Source organism: Salvelinus sp. IW2-2015, linkage group LG30 (assembly GCF_002910315.2).
Source record: "Salvelinus sp. IW2-2015 linkage group LG30, ASM291031v2, whole genome shotgun sequence".
NCBI lineage: Eukaryota > Metazoa > Chordata > Actinopteri > Salmoniformes > Salmonidae > Salvelinus > Salvelinus sp. IW2-2015.
In genome coordinates this window covers 13354326-13371555 of record NC_036869.1, presented here as the reverse complement: position 1 = coordinate 13371555, position 17230 = coordinate 13354326, and the positions used below count along the sequence as shown (strand labels likewise).

Sequence of the window (17230 nt, the reverse complement as noted above, 5' to 3'; positions counted from 1 at the left end):
AGATGTGTTGGTTTAGGGTCTGTGTTTTAGTTAGATGTCCAGCTGATCTAGACCAGCGATAGTGAAGTTAGATGACTAGTTAGAAAGATGGATGGATGATGGGGTGAATGGATGGAGATGGATGGATGGATGAGTGGTTGGGGGGATGGGTGGATGGATGGATGGATAGTGTGCGTTGCATAAATGGTTAAAAAGTAGTATAATTTAAAGGTATCTATCACTATGTTGTCATGGTCATTTACCAAATATCTTTACCCCTAAAGCGTTAGAATAATTATTTCAGTGGCTACTATTTTTCCAAAGTATTACAATGTAAGTTACACTACCCTAATAATATCCTGTAGAGCGTGGATTTTCAACAGAATTCCTTTACAGTTTTGGAGGCTACATTGTGTCCTAATATTTCCCCCTCCTGCATTGCTGGTTCAAGAAAATGGCCTATTCACAGCTCCCCTTTTCCACGTCTCTGATTTCCCCGCCCCTACCCCAAGATTGACAGCCAAGCAGCCTAATCCTCACAAAGACTAACGGGATTGGCAGAATACATTTTTCTCCGTGAGGAAAACACTTTTTTATTTATCACTATCTTTTTAGTTTCGTTTTTTGTCATTTTCCATTACATTATCAGCGAGGAAACCAGTATTTTCATCACGAATTTCCTCTATTGGTATTCCCCCTACTGTTGACGTTTACGCTTCAACAATGGAATCTATCCGCCCTCAGCGACTTCAACCAGGGATACGATTTGGAGCTGGGTCGACTGGGACCCTACGCTCCTCTCTCCGGCCCGGGGTTACAGTTCCAACCGCACCTCTGCTGCCTCCCCCGGCCTCCCTATGTGCTTCCTCCGGGCCACCCCCGCCGCTTCAACTCCACAGTCTTCACGGCACTATTGGGAGTGCGGGTCTCGGAACAGGGGTGGCTGGATTCGGTCTATGTAATCCAGGGAACCCGGCGGTCTTGAAGGAGGCGGTGGAGGCTGTTGTTCGGAGCTTTGCTAAGCATACGCAGGGCTATGGCAGAGGTAACCTGGAACAAATTAGTCGCAGAATTTTGGTCCTCCGACTTTCCCTGGCCGTGGTTGAAATGTAACTCACTGTAACTGTGATTAAACTGACAAAAGGGATGAAATAGTGTAGTAGTGCATGTGCAACATACAGTGTGTCACCAAAACTGCCCATCCAGTTGATAACAGTAGGCTACATGAACATACCGAGTTTATGATAGCCGAAATTTTGTAATATCTAGGCTAATGACTACAGGATGCAGTTCACTACAGGATACTGTTGCGTGCTCATTTTACATAGCACCTGGGCACGCCATTCGAAATGTGTCACTTCAAGTCACCTCCAATGTTTTAGAGTAGGCCTACCCTATATGTTATACTATCATTCAAAAACCCAATACATTAAATGTGGGTAGGCCTATTACATTTTTATTTACATAAGTATGATGATGTTGTGTACTACTTAATCATTTTGAGTCTATGTGGACTTTTGGTTAGGCCATCATTGTAAATAAGAATTTGTTCTTAACTGACTTGCCTGGTTAAATATAACTGCCTTGAAAGTCAACGCAATTTGGACAGCTTCAGTCAGTTCAGTGTGTCAGTCAGTTCAGTGTGTCAGTCAGTTCAGTGTGTCAGTCAGTTCAGTGTGTCAGTGTGTCAGTCAGTTCAGTGTGTCAGTCAGTCAGTTCAGTGTGTCAGTCAGTCAGTTCAGTGTGTCAGTCAGTTCAGTGTGTCAGTCAGTCAGTTTAGTGTGTCAGTCAGTTCWGTGTGTCAGTCAGTCAGTTCAGTGTGTCAGTCAGTCAGTTCAGTGTGTCAGTCAGTCAGTTCAGTGTGTCAGTCAGTCAGTTCAGTGTGTCAGTCAGTCAGTTCAGTGTGTCAGTCAGTCAGTTCAGTGTGTCAGTGGGTTGTTCCTTGTTGTTTACTTAGCCAGAAAATCCTGTTTATATTATATCTCCAAATATGTGCAAAAGCAGTGTTCAAGTTTTAATCCTCGCTCATACACAATATCCCACTGTGTCACTTTTATTCTTTCTTAAATCCAAACCTGAATACCAAATGAGTACACCGGACCATATTTAAAGGTAGACTCAGCATTTATAACTTGAGCAATTGCGATGAGCGAGATGCAAGACTCACACACAGTATCTGTGCAAGTGTGTTATACTATCATACAGCGTGGTAGCCATGGGACCAAAACAGCGGAGAAGTTGAGCCTCGCGCTTCAATGCTCTTAGTTGTTGCGGAGATTGACCCACTATGCCGTTTACTTTCTGCATCTACGTCATATCGCTGAGTCCACCTTTATGACTCCATGCAGTCTAATGTTAAACTGTGTCATTTTATGTCTCATCCAGTGAACGTGGTGGAAGCCTTGCAAGAGTTCTGGCAGATGAAGCAGTCAAGAGGGGCAGACCTCAGGAATGGGGCGCTGGTGGTGTATGAGATGGTCCCATCAAACAACCCACCCTATGTTTGCTACGTCAGTCTCCCAGGGGGAAGCTGCTTTGGGAGTTTCCAGGTGAGCTAACCTGTGACCGTAGGCTGTCTCAATAAAGTTGTGGGCACTAAAACGCTCCTCAGGTGGAAGGCCCTCTGTATAGTATCTCTCAGTTAGTGAAAGTGCTTGAAAAGTGTACTTATTATTACTACTACAGTATAATGGTTTAAAATTGTGTTGGTGTAGCTGCGTGAATGAAATTCCCTATGTGGCCATAACCTTAGGGATTTATCCGTCTGTCCAACTCTACTCATGCACAAATGCTTCTACCTAAATCAATTCTGCCAATCTGACTTGATCTTCCTGAGTACGTTGGCCCTGGATTTTCAGATCAAATGTCAATCACTGGGAACCTCTTCTGAACTGTCTTGAGAAATGTCAAGGGAGAGCAAGCGACTAATTAGGCCTGGGACATGTTTATGGGGGCACCCCGTAGCAAAACGTTGTGCAATTGAAAACAATGTTTATGCAGTGTCTTTGTTTACCAACTGCTGACTGTGCACCCATATTCTGTTGGAGTCATATAACACTCAGCAGAAATGTTTATCCAAAGAGACTTGCCGTACCGTGAGTTCATACATTTCTAGTATGTGTAGGTGATTCCTGTGAATCACAAAAATGTGAGTTTCTTATTAGAGAAGTACAGGTAGTCCCTCCCAGTTTCAGTCCATTTTCTTCTGTTTGTTGCCTAATGAACATGACCCGGATGTTTCTGGAACTTTCTCCTCACACTGTTCTGTTGTTTATCTGAATACTTCAAGAATGTGTTAAAGAGATTCTCCAGTACTTTTGTATACTTTTTAGCCAGTAGTTAAAGGTAGCGCTCATGAGTCAAAAGTGGTCCCCTAAAATTGTGTGCTATGTCACATATGTGCAGATATGTGCACAACGTCATTGCTCTCGCTCTGCTGTGTGTGCATGATGTGCCACTTGCTAGCTGTCACTCAATTGAAGCTCATTGGTTGAACTTGAATTGTTAGTGGGCTGGCCCACGTGGGGGAAAATGGTGCAGCACAGCTCCCAGAAAAACTGTCGCTTTCATGGCAGAAAAATAGCTAAATCGGGGTTTAGAACCCAGTGTACCAATGAGTGTATGCTCGCAACACGTCAAACCAATTAAATGCCTTGCTTGGGTGGAGCTCCAGTAGTGCTCCCTAGATTAGTGTCGTAGGTGCAACAGTGGGTGAGGATGGCCGGGAAATCGCAGATTAAAACTCGATTTTGTGTATAGAGCACACTGCTGGCAAAACAGAATTCAGTTTTTCCCCTAGTTTGTCTTCCATTTTCTGCAATGTTCCATATGCTAGTTTGCAACAACTCTCCGCAAAATGTTCCCTTTCCGTTCTGAAAACCGTGACAAACATAACACGTAGCACCAACGGGCATGTGAGGGGAGGATTCTTGAAATGTAACATCCAATCAAAATCTTGCCGCAGGGAGCCTGCAGACCATTCAAACTGTTTTTGCAATACAAAACTCTCCAGACATCCAAGGGAGGCATGACAACGACGTGATTTTGGAGGTATGGCAACGTGAGACTATATCCAGCACAAAGCGGGAGGTTTAAAAAATACTTAGTAGTCGCCAAAGTTCCAGAGCATGTCTTTAAACAAATGTCTTGATAAAGCTGTCTTAAGTATCTAATCAAGTGAAAAGGCATAGTAGCACATTTTACATAGTTTATAACTTGACCAGAACAGTTGAAGTGTGTGTAAATGTTGTTATATACACTGAGTGTACAAAACATTAGGAACACACACATTAGGAGTCCTTATATTGAGTTGCACCCCTTTTTGCCCTCAGAACAACCTTAAATCATCGGGGCATGGACTTTACAAGGTGTCAAGCTTTCCACAGGGATGCTGGTCCATGTTGACTCCAATGCTTACCACAGTTGTGTCAAGTTGGCTGGATGTCCTTTGGGTGATGGACCGTTCTTGATACACACGGGAAACTGTTGAGTGTTAAAAACCCAGCACTGTTGCAGTTCTTGACACACTCAAACTGGTGTGCTGGCACCTACTACCATACCCCGTTCAAAGGCACTTAAATATTTTGTCTTGCCCATTCACCCGCTAAATGGTACAGATACACAATCCATGTCTCAATTTTCTCAAGGCTTAAAAATGATTCTTTACACTGTCTCCTCCCCTTCATCTAAACTGATTGAAGTGGATTTAACAAGTGACATACATCAATAAGGGATCATAGCTTTAACCTGGATTCACCTGGTCAGTCTGTCATGGTAAGAGCAGGTGTTCATAATGTTTTATACACTCAGTGTATATCAAATTTGTATTATTATTGGTTAAGGTGGATTATACACATTTTACAGCTAAAAGCTGAATTGTAATATACAGACCAAAAAGTTGAAGTTGAAGAATAAAGAAGTTGAGAGCGATAGAACTCTAGCTTCAGCCTGCTCTTGTGAAAATTGTGTCGTTTTGTATAGTATGCTGTGGTGGCAGAATTGAGTTTTCCACAACAATATGTACTGGGAATCCCAAATTAAAGCAGTTGTCTCTTGTCAGCATTACAAGAGATTACAAACCAAGATTAAATTCAATAGCTAACCATTGGCTAATCTCAAATAATAGTCTGTGGATCTGAACCACTGCTGAGGTGAAATACGCCACCACGTCGATAACTCCAGGCTGTTGGGTCCATCAAAAACATGTTAGCAAGGTGTAGGAGTAGGACCTTACTTGTATTCAGGCTTAGCATAAAAAAATGGAATAAGGAAATTCTAAATTCAACTGAAATAAGGATGTAGAAAAACACTGATGATCTCATCCATGAATGTATAAATAATGACATACAGTATGAGCCGTGTTCCTATCTTTGTTAAATAATCCACCAGTATCATTGAAATAGTAATGACTGCTTTAATGTACAATCTTTTTTTCAAATGTTATTTTCAATTCTAAATCATACTAGAACATAAGCATTGAGCCTACCAGAATATTCCATGGGAGGATTAAATGTTTTGCCATTTCTTCCTCTCCTCGAATTGGCTGGCTACAATGCATACTGTGGTTGGAAACTCATATGGTGGCTCATCTGGTTGTAATTAGAGCCAAATATTGAGTTTAGAAGGAGCCGTGACACCCCTCCCCACATTCTCCCCCTCATCCCATTTGCACGGGGCCTCCTTTGCCTCTATCCTTCCTAACTCTTTCTTTCTTTCTTTGAAATAATAGCAATGAAGTGGAAGCATTGATATTACTTAGACATCATTCTGAAACATACATGAAACAAGATTAACATACCTTTCAAGTGCTTCATCTTTCAAGAAAAAGGTCATTATTAAAATTAAATATATATGACTTCCAGAAGACCCATACAATAATTTGGCTTACCCATATTATGATATTGCATGAATCACAGGGTCATAACGTTAAAATTTATGCCAAAGGCAACATATATTTTGGGGGGACTTGGAAAACATTCAGAAAAGTACTAAATATGTTTTATGCTTTACTTTGGGCAGTTTTGTCCAACCAAGGCTGAGGCAAGACGTAGTGCTGCGAAGATCGCGCTGATGAACTCGGTTTTCAACGAGCATCCTTCCCGCCGCATCACAGATGACTTCATTGAGAAGAGTGTATGTGAGGCGCTGGCCTCCTTTAATGTGAGTGCCATTTCATGTATTTTTCAATGTACATTAACAGAAGCAGTGCGTACTGGTCTTTAATATAATCCATACTGTAGCTCCTATTAAAAGGTCATGTCCTTATGAGGGTAAGATCTTAATCTGATTGGTCTCTTAAGGAGAAAAAGACTGGATGATTGGACTCTACTTGTCTTTTACAGGGAAACCGAGAAGAGGCAGACAACCCCAGCACAGGAATCGGGGCGTTTCGCTTCATGCTGGAGTCCAACAAAGGAAAGTCAATGTTGGAGTTTCAGGTAAATAGGATGGAGTAACGCAAAGTTTGGTTACTTGTGATGATACAGTGGATGTTACGGCAATGAAATGTAAGAAAAGGAAAAGGTTGGACTGTATATGAGGCTAGTTTAGGAATGTTGGTGGCACTATGATACATTGGTCAGGATGTAGGAAATTAGGAGATCAGTAGCGATGTGTGGGTAAAATCACTGTGGAAGCCAAGCCATGAAAAAAAAGCCATATTACAACCTTTGTGTTGTGATAATTGGGCTGTTTGTTCTATAACCTGTTAGTTCATACGCCTTGACACCGTGATATATAGACCTAAGGCCATAACAATAAGAAGACACAGTGGCTGAATAAATCCCTTTGTTTCATCACAAAACCAGAGAGCAACATCTGTCTGGTGGAGTCCACAAAGCATATTGCATGTAACAAACAGTTACAAGACCTACAGCATGGTCAAGCAAGTTAATGTTTCTGACATTTCCAGACTACTAAACAACTATTGATTTAGAACACCGGAGACTTACCATAAGTCGCTGCATCCACTATTCCAGCTCCATTCCAACTTCAATATTTCAACATCATCAAATCACCCATGCTTAGTGTAACACAGTGACAACTAAAATATACCAAAATCAATTTAGTCCTATCAACATAAATATAATGTGGCTGTCCATGGTACTGATTTCTGTGTGTGCATGTGCGTAAGTAGAAAAACATGTTGACTCACCCTACTTGTAGAGAAACGCCATCCTCCTTTCTTTCATTTTGACGAAATGGTCTATGAATCTGTCATACAGTACATGCGTTTAGTGTCTGTTGTCCTAGGCTACCTGGCTAAAGTGCTTGCTCACTAGTCTAACTTCCTTTCATGGGTAACGATGAGCTAGCTAGTTAACATTAGCCTACTACATCTAGCTACATATTGAGCTTCCATCCTCTCAGGCCAGGGACACAATGTATTAATTCATGGTAGGATCAGAATCACCATTATAATCTTTGGCCAGTACGTTTAATTAAGCAAAACCACATCTCCAAATCCCTATCTCCATCCATGGCTAATTTAGGAACATTTTTGCTAGCTAGCTAGCCACCGGAGGACAACAACACAACGAGATGCAACAATTCAAGTTTTTTTCTGTCAATGACATTTGGCTTTTGATGTGATGTGAAGCCAAATGCAAACTATCTTCCCTTGAGACTTGTTTTTGGTGCGCCAGGACCATTCACAGTTGAGCTCATTCAGTTTAGCTCTACTCTGATTGGCTATTATTGTATACTTTTTTATTAAGAGAGACCAATTGCTTGCTGGCTTCCCTTGCATTCAATGTTACCGGAGGCAACAATATCATACTCTTTTTGACCAGACGGCATCAGAGAGATGGGTTACTCATACAGAGACAGAGGGGCGCTGTTTTGCTCGCTCGGATGCTTTCTCCAGTGAGATACTTTCAGCCTCTCAAATCAAATTGTATTGGTCACATACACATGGTAAGCAGATGTTATAGAAGGAAAATTCCAAAACACAGAGAGGCGAAAGATACATTATTTTATGTTATTTAAAAAAATATTTTTCCTGGTACATTTTTGGGGGAAACATGGCTTCCCTTGGCATGGAGATGAGATGATGGAGATGAGGAATCCAAATACTGGGTATTCTTTGCACACACAGATACACAGAACACATGGGATTTGTTGGAGAATATGAAATTATATTATGGTTTCTACAGAATTATAAAAGAGGGAGATGCATACATGTTAACACAGACATGGCTAATGGTTCCAAAACTACTGGTAATTACACAAAGCAGATAGATAACTATATTGTCATTTAGCTTTGTAATTCCAGTTCATGAAAAAATAGAAACGTTTACTGATCAGCCCTAAACTATAGCTTAATGATTTATGATAAAGAAAAGCAGGAGTTATTTCTGAGTGTTTATTGAAGTTGGCTGGTTTCATCACCTCTGCTTTATGACTTACCACTCTGGTTTCCCAGGTTGAATGAAAGAAAAGTATGCAGTTGAACCTGATAAATGCAACGGTTTGAGACTCATGACAGCATGAACTAAAGCAGAGCATGCCAGTTTCGGGAGCAATTGAAATAATGTACATGTACATCAATTCAATTGGGACTTGACACACTTAAACAGAGATTTGACTTATTCAAAGTGCACTTATCAGGAATGTCAAGGACTAGAGATGTATGTAGATTTCAAGGACTAGATAACGAGACCCACTACATGAAGGAGTGTGAGGACCATCATGCGTGCAGAAGAGAATTGGAGCAAAACCATGTGGTTCCAGGAATTTCCTAAGAGCATGTTGGTCTGGCAAACAAATCTGAACAGAATTGCTGGCCTCCAGTCTTTCATTGTTTGTCATCCAAATCCACTCAATCTAATGCATGGATTGGTCTTTTCCAAACCACAGCTTATGATTTAGGGCTCTACACATGCAATCAAATGATTGCTACTTATTGACCTTCTCCCTCTTTTTTTAAATGTAACCTTTATTTAACTAGGCAAGTCAGTTAAGAACAAATTCTTATTTACAATGACAGCCTACCAGGGAATAGTGGGTAACACAGGGGCAGAATGACAGAGTTTTACCTTGTCAGCTCGGGGATTTGATCCAGCAACCTTTCGGTTACTGGCCCAACACTCTAACCACTAGGCTACCTGCCACCCCAGCCACATCTTAGCTCCCATTACCAGCCTTAAATCATTAAATCTTGTGACGTTGGCATTAAAAACTCACTGCCTTGTGTTAATAATCAAACTTGAAATTGTGCTTAGTGCCAAACAGTGCTTTCCATGTGGCGCAGCCACACACAACAATGCTGCTTGTCGTCGCTGAACTGTTTTTTTCTTTCAGGAATTGATGACAGTCTTTCAGCTTCTGCACTGGAATGGAAGCCTGAAGGCCATGAGAGAGAGACAATGCTCCCGTCAAGTAAGATCTCATTTGGATAAGAGTACTGATTATTGGTATCACTTTATTTCATAGGCTTGTTTCATTTGGTATTTGTCCTGGTATTAAATAAGACCTGATTTGGTGTCAATCAGTATTTTTTGGGATGTATTTCAAACAATTGTTTTTCTGTTTTCCTCAAATGTTTTTGGTTTATTTTGTGTGAAAGCAATGACTTGTGACTGTTATGTGCAAAAAGTAAGTAAGTATGTACAGCTGAAGTCGGAAGTTTACATACACTTAGGTTGGAGTCATTAAAACTTGTTTTTCAACCACTCCACAAATTTCTTGTTAACAAACTATAGTTTTGGCAAGTTGGTTAGGACATCTACTTTGTGTATGACACAAGTCATTTTTCCAACAATTGTTTGCAGACAGATTATTTCACTTATAATTCACTGTATCACAACTCCAGTGGGTCAGACGTTTACATACACAAAGTTGACTGTGCCTTTAAACAGCTTGGAAAATTCCAGAAATTATGTCATGGCTTTAGAAGCTTCTGTTAGGCTAATTGACATCATTTGAGTCAATTGGAGGTGTAACTGTGGATGTATTTCAAGGCCTACCTTCAAACTCAGTGCCRRTTTGCTTGACATCATGGGAAAATCAAAAGAAATCAGCCAAGACCTCAGAAAAAKAATTGTAGACCTCCACAAGTCTGGTTCATCCTTGGGAGCAATTTCCAAACGCCTGAAGGTACCACGTTCATCTGTACAAACAATAGTACGCAAGTATAAACAGCATGGGAACACGCAGCCGTCATACCGCTCAGGAAGGAGACGCGTTCTGTCTCCTAGAGATGAATGTACTTTGTTGCGAAAAGTGCAAATCAATCCCAGAACAACAGCAAAGGACCTTGTGAAGATGCTGGAGGAAACAGGTACAAAAGTATCTATAGCCACAGTAAAACAAGTCCTATATCGACATAACCTGAAAGGCCGCTCAGCAAGGAAGAAGCCACTGCTCCAAAACCTTCACAAAATAGATGGCATGAGGAAGCAAGATTATGTGGATATATTGAAGCAACATCTCAAGACATCAGTCAGGAAGTTAAAGCTTGGTGGCAAATGGGTCTTCCAAATGAACAATGACCCCAAGCATACTTCCAAAGTTGTGGCAAAATGGCTTAAGGACAACAAAGTCAAGGTTTTGGAGTGGCCATCACAAAGCCCTGACCTCAACCCTATAGAAAATTTGTGGGCAGAACTGAAAAAGCGTGTGCGAGCAAGGAGGCCTACAAACCTGACTCAGTTACACCAGCTCTGTCAGGAGGAATGGGCCACAATTCACCCAACTTATTGTGGGAAGCTTGTGGAAGTTTACCCGAAATGTTTGACGCAAGTTAAACAATTTAAAGGCAATGCTACCAAATACTAATTGAGTGTATGTAAACTTCTGACCCACTGGGAATGTGATGAAAGAAATAAAAGCTGAAATAAATCAATCTCTCTACTATTATTCTGACATTTCACATTCTTAAAATAAAGTGGTGATCCTAACTGACCTAAGACGGGGAATTTTTACAAGGAGAAAATGTCAGGAATTGTGAAAAACTGAGTTTAAATGTATTTGGCTAAGGTGTATGTAAATTTCCGACATCAACTGTGTGTGAGCAAATTTGAATATGTTTCCATTTCTGGCACCTCAGAGAAAAATATTTGGACACATCTGGGTCCCGTGTGGCTCAGTTGATAGGGCACTTGCAACGGCAGAGTTGTGGGTTTGATTCCCACGGGGGACCAGTATGAAAAAGTATGAAACATGTACACACTCACTACTGTAAGTCTCTCTGGATAAGAGCTTCTGCTGAAGGTATATGGGTATACTACAAAGCAGGATCAAATAATAAATAATATACTGAATATTCTGAAAAAACTTTTATTGTTTAGAAAGATTAACTTGAAATGAGTATGGTGTAATTGACTCAACAAACAAAAACACATACTTAAGTTTATTTCTTAATGAATCAGAGAATCTATAGTTAATTCTGTTTGTTTGTCAAAACTGGCTGGCTAACTCATTGATCCTCCTTTGTAGTATACCCCTCTGGTGTAAAGGAAGGGAAATATAGCTACATCATAACTCAAACTTCTCTGTTATGTTTCAGCAACAGAATAACTGATCAAACTAAAGAGTTATTTGAGAAAAACATTTGCCTGACAGTTTCCATTAAATCCATCAAGTTTTGAAAATAAAACATATCCCTCATCCTTACAGACTGCCAGTGATAGTATTGAATTATAATTCAACTGGTACAGCCAACACCACATCTCAGTTCAACTGAAGTCCAGAATGGGGCTGAAACTCACTGGAGATAATTGACTGAGTTCCACTCTGGCTTGAGTTAAGTTCCTTCAGCATGACATTCCATCCTATCTAAACCACATTGTGTGGGCTGAATGAATACCTATGAAGTGACTCCGTTCCAGGCAGAGTCGGGTGACCTAAATGTTTGTGTTCAGTCCTCATTATCTCATGCATCTTACATACATAAACAACTTTTAAGGCGTCAATTACGAGTCTTGATCGGAGTTTGATTCAAGTTTGAAAAAATGTTTTACCAGAGTTTAAAGCATTTTTCTTTGACTTCATCTGATCTCGAACATTAACATGTTCAGGCTCTATGCACACATCTTTAAGATTTCATCCCCCACCCGTCATGTTTGCTAATCTAAACATTGGAGCTTTCTGACATCGTTTCTGCAGTATGGGGGTCAATTTAGGCAACTTCCAATTCATGAAATGAATATAAATTCACCTGAATAATATAATTGTGGCTCAAACCTGCCTTTTGCCAATCTACGCCATTCAGATCACAAGTCAAAGAGGAGGAAGAGCAACCAGCAACTCCACGATTGGGATAGATACGACTCAGTTGTATTATGTTTTCTAGGGTTACGGAGTGCTTTTGCCCTGTGTGTCTCTTGACTGATTTAAGTATTATATTTGGTCTGGCCTTATGCCTTTCATCTCAATGGTTAAGGAGAGGGGCTGAGCCACTGGAGTAATTAGCTCACCCAGACGTCTCACATTCCTCATTTGAAATTATGTTATTGCTGGCCACGCAGCTCACGCATTTGTGGTTCCAGGTCGTTTCAAATCCAGGCATTTCAGGATCATTAAACATAATCTGGAACTCAATCAAATCTGCACTGCTAGGACACCAGTACAGTTGAATAATATAATGATTTAATGGAGCATTTCTGTTTCCTACCCAGCTAGCCTGAATTTTCTAACGATCATGGCCATGGCGTCAATAAGGTCCATTCCGGCCTAACACCTTTTTTATTTTGCTTTCCCCTAACAGGAAGTGCTGGCTCACTACTCCCATAGGGCGCTGGATGATGACATGCGCACCCAAATGGCTGCTGATTGGGTGAACCGAGAGCAAGGCGTGGCTGGCACCATCGCCCAGGAGGTGGCGGCAACAGATCGAGAACTTGAGGAGGCCAGGCTGGCCGGCCGGGAGCTTCGCTTTCATAAGGAAAAGAAGGACATCCTGATGCTGGCTGTTGGCCAACTGGATGCAGCCAACACTGCCACCCTGCCTTCAACCTGCTAGGTATACGCTGGATTCCAACCCCATCATTTGATTCACTTCCATCTGCCCACGTTGACTTCCCCCTCGCGGTTCTCAAAAAGTCTACATAGGTGTGGGAAACATAATAGTAACGCTGCATAGCTTCCACCATATGGCTTTTACCTATTCAGTCCGATCAGATCTGCGAGTTGGGAGTCAAGGGCAGATGGAAGGAAGTTGGTTGTCAGTTTGGAATCTGGCCTTAGAGATGGAATGAGGAAAAGTGTCCAATAACCATTGATTGTATAGAGACTAGCAAGGCAGCCATTTAGGAGCTTTCAATTATAAAACAGTGAGTGTTCTTAGATCTTTCAGCAGTTTTTTCCAGCCCAGTACTAATACGCCTGATTCAGCTTCTGAAGGTCTTGACAATAAGTTGATTAGTTGAATCAGATATGTTAGTGCTAGTTTAGAACGAAATCTTTAGGACCAGGATCGAATAAGAAGAAGTCATTGAGGGCCTTTTGTGCTGCCATTTTATTGGGTTTGTGAAATTCACATGGAATAATGAACTGTTATCATTCCTCTCATTCCCTTTCTATGCTGGTAGACAACGCTACCACATGGGTAAAGTTAAAGCCCGTCACTTGCCTTTAATGATCGTACAGGACATAATCACAAGGATATTGTCACAGAACGATCTTTCTCACCAAAATAGACCCATGTCTGTTGCTTAAGCATGATCTATCACTTCATTAAGGACTATGAAAGTTATTTGAACATTTATGTATTGCTCTTACATTACAGATCTTATATACAGAGGTAGGATCTTAATTTGATCACTCTTTTGTTGCTGAGACTTTTCCTGCACCACAGGAAATGCAGATTAACTTTTGTAATTGACATAAATTTACTGAAAACCCACACTAACACACGGTTATATAGTATTTCACTTTTCATGTAGCCTACTTTTGGCCAGATGAAAGCCTAACCACCGCTCAAGCAACATTATGGACTAAACTTTCAAATCCTGTTGCTGCAGGATTATTTTGCAGTGACAACATAAGTCAAATGAAGATCTTACATCTGTAGAGTCTATCATTAGTGATAGCCAGCCTTATTTGCGAAGAAAGAACCGCTCCTCCGACTCAAACTGATGTCACTCGTAAAATAACTAATTGCCTAGCTTTGCTTGCTAGAATGGATTGTTTACACGAATGTCAGTTATCCAACAGTTTTTTTCTGGCCTTGCAGCTTAATGACTAAACTTTCAGCGTTATCATTCTAAGTCAGGATCATTTACTGTCACTAAGCCCTTTTTAACTCTATTATTAGGCTAAAACGTACACAAGTGATTTAGCCGATACTGATATCCAGATTGACAACTGCATTGGTGCTAACAACTGTTCAAATGTGTGTGCAACACAAAAACATAGCAAACACAGTGAACAAACGTACGGTTGTAGTAATATATGGGATTGCTGTTTCCCCCTAACCACAAGTTACTCTCAAGGTAAGACTTTTATTAAAGTGTTTTGGCAGCTATACGCTTCCCATAGAAAAATTCAAAGGACAAAAAAAACATTATCCATGTAGAATCTCCATCATAAATGCTCCATGGAAAGGGTTTTTAGTCCAGGACTAGGCTTAATCTTTCAGCCATTATGAAATAACAGTGGATCCTTCTTGAATTCTTTTGAATTGATGTTGTTTGGGGGATTTTCACAGAGGCTTTACCATACCGGTACGAAATGTTATCTAGTCATGCGATCTGCTACTCCGAAATTCTCTTGAAATAGACCCATTTAGAAAACACATTTATTCAGGGGTCAGAACACACAGAGAATCAACTCATGTTCACATTAAATACCATTAAATGCCTATGTCATATCACAATGGCAATATCACACTGACAGCTACAGTAAAAAATGAATGCGAATAAAATGCACCAAACATCACGCTAATGTTGTATCATAGTCCCAATGTCTTCTTGAGTTTAACATTGTATCCTACTTACTATATGTCTCTTGATGGAATTGTCTGTGGTATGTTTTTTAAGAAAAGAAGCAGAGAAAAAGATTTAGCTAACTTGCCCTAACGTTCCTGAATGTAATCATATCCCAATAGCAACATAAGTTGACGAGATGCCCATTAGTCTTGGATAGCATTTACATCGCTTCTTCTTTCATTGACAGTATCGGTTAGTGTTTTTAGTTTTCCTACCAAGCCAGGGTAAGGCATTTCCCATGGTTCTCAATATCTATAGACCTGGCACCTGTTTCTACAAACAAAAGCCATATCAATTGAAGTGCAATCCATTGTATGCTTGTCCTAATTAAATTAAGAAATTAACCTTTTGTTAAAACACACAGCCAGGTCCATAATTATTGGCACCCTTAAAGAAGATGAGCAAAAAAGACTGTATAAAATAAATAATACAAATATTAAGCTATATTTCATGGTAAAAAAAAATGGGGATTTAGATTACTTTATACTAATATAATTGCTCAGAGAAAGAGCTTTCGTTTAACCAGTAATAAAAATAAATGAAAAAAGATAGTGGTAAAACTCCAGCACCCTCCCCTTGCAAGGATAACGACACAGGGCCTCTTTCTAAAATGTTTTATAAGATTGGAGAACACCTTGGAAGGTATCTTAGACCATTCCTCCATACAGAATCTTTCCAGAACCATTATATCCTTCGTATGCGCTTATGGACTGCTTTCTTCAATTCAAACCACAGGTTTTAATGGGGTTCAAGTCCGGAGACTGAGATGACCTTTGCAAAATGTAGATTTTGTGGTCAATTAACCATGTCTTTGTGGATGTTGATGTGTGCTTGGGGTTATTGTCTTGCTGGAAGATCCATTTGCCATCATCCTCCACTTACGCCCAAGTGTTTTTGGCTAAAATGTCCTGGTACTTGGTAAAGTTCATGATGCCGTTGACCTTAAGGGCCCCAGGACCAGTGGAAGCAAAATAGTCCCATAACATAAAAAATGCACCACCGTATTTTACCATAGATATGAGGTACTTTTCTGCTAATGCTTCTGTTTTTCAACGCCAAACCCACAACTGTTGTGCGTGGCCAAAGAGCTCTATTTTCATGTAATCTGACCTGTCCTGGGGCCCTTGTTAAGGTCAATGGCATCATGAACTTGTAATTTTAGCCAAAACCCTGGTTGCCTCTGCCAGGAGGAGGTTGACACTTGGCTGCAAGTAGATACCTGACCGTATTTGTGTTAGTTATTGGAAATCATATTTCATAAAGTGTCTGGTAGGTGTATTCTCCCATCATGCTTATTTGTGTGAATCATATATATTTTTACGTGTATGTAATGGTGTGTTACAGATGGTTTTTATGGCAGTTGTCTGCTCACCATTAATCACATACATTGTTAAAAAATGTAGTTGTTTAATGTTTGGGTCTCACTTTTATATAAAGTGTAGCTAAAACAACCAATCTTACATGGTAATTAATTACATTGGCAGGTATATTGTTCACATTGTTGTAAGAGTATGGTTTCCAATTTAATTTTTTTTGCAAATCCAATACGTTTATAAATGTAATTTTTTACCAGATTGTTAATGTGTACCTACACTGTAATTACACTAAACCTGTCTGTGTAATTACCATGTAAATACATGTTTTAGTGACACTTAATATAACTTGGGACTAATGTTTGCGTGTTATTCCTTTTAACACAGGTTGCAATCTTTCTATAGACTGTTCAGTCATGTTATTACCCTGCCTTCTCGCTTATCAAGTTGTGCATGATTCATAAATCCATTTGTACAAAATGTGATCTATATAAACTTTGTTTTATACAGTCCTTATGTATTTTATATGACCAGTTTTAAATTGTTACTTTTTTACTCAATGTAGGTTTCTATTTAGATTTGTATACATAAAATGCAATAAAGCAGCCAAAAACAACCCTCACTGATTCCAATGTCATCCGTTATGAAAGAATGAAAAGAAAAGCGTAATTTTCTGGAGCACACTTCCTCGTGAAAAAGTCAGTTCTCCTAAAAACCCAGAATCTCTGATTGTCTGTTTTTCCACTAAAACAGACTCCAAAGTGCCTTTCTACTATCTTACTTAGAGTCCTTTTCTTCCTCTTCCCTGATGACCTGCATTAACAGAGCTACGGTGAGGATGTGGGGGAGGGGGGATCGTTGAAGCCCACAGACACAGTGGGGGTGCTATTACTGCGGAGCTGTGGCTCAGGCACTGTGCCTCCCAGCTGACGGATAGAGTTGCACATAGGACAGGGGTAGTCCGAGAGGCCCTCGATGTCCTTGAAAGCCTGGTTAATGATGCGGGCCCTG

The 17230-nt window shown here is 40.3% G+C and overlaps 1 protein-coding gene across 1 annotated transcript; it reads left to right on the top strand.

Annotated features, from left to right (window-relative positions):
* Positions 1–502: 502 nt before the first annotated feature.
* On the top strand, positions 503–16841 carry LOC111954969 (LIX1-like protein). Its single transcript, XM_023974949.2, has 6 exons — positions 503–1024; positions 2365–2528; positions 5998–6138; positions 6321–6416; positions 9280–9357; positions 12686–16841. The coding sequence occupies exons 1-6, from the start codon at positions 703–705 to the stop codon at positions 12938–12940; spliced, it is 1056 nt and encodes a 351-aa protein (XP_023830717.1). The 5' UTR covers positions 503–702; the 3' UTR covers positions 12941–16841.
* The last annotated feature ends 389 nt before the right edge of the window (positions 16842–17230 follow it).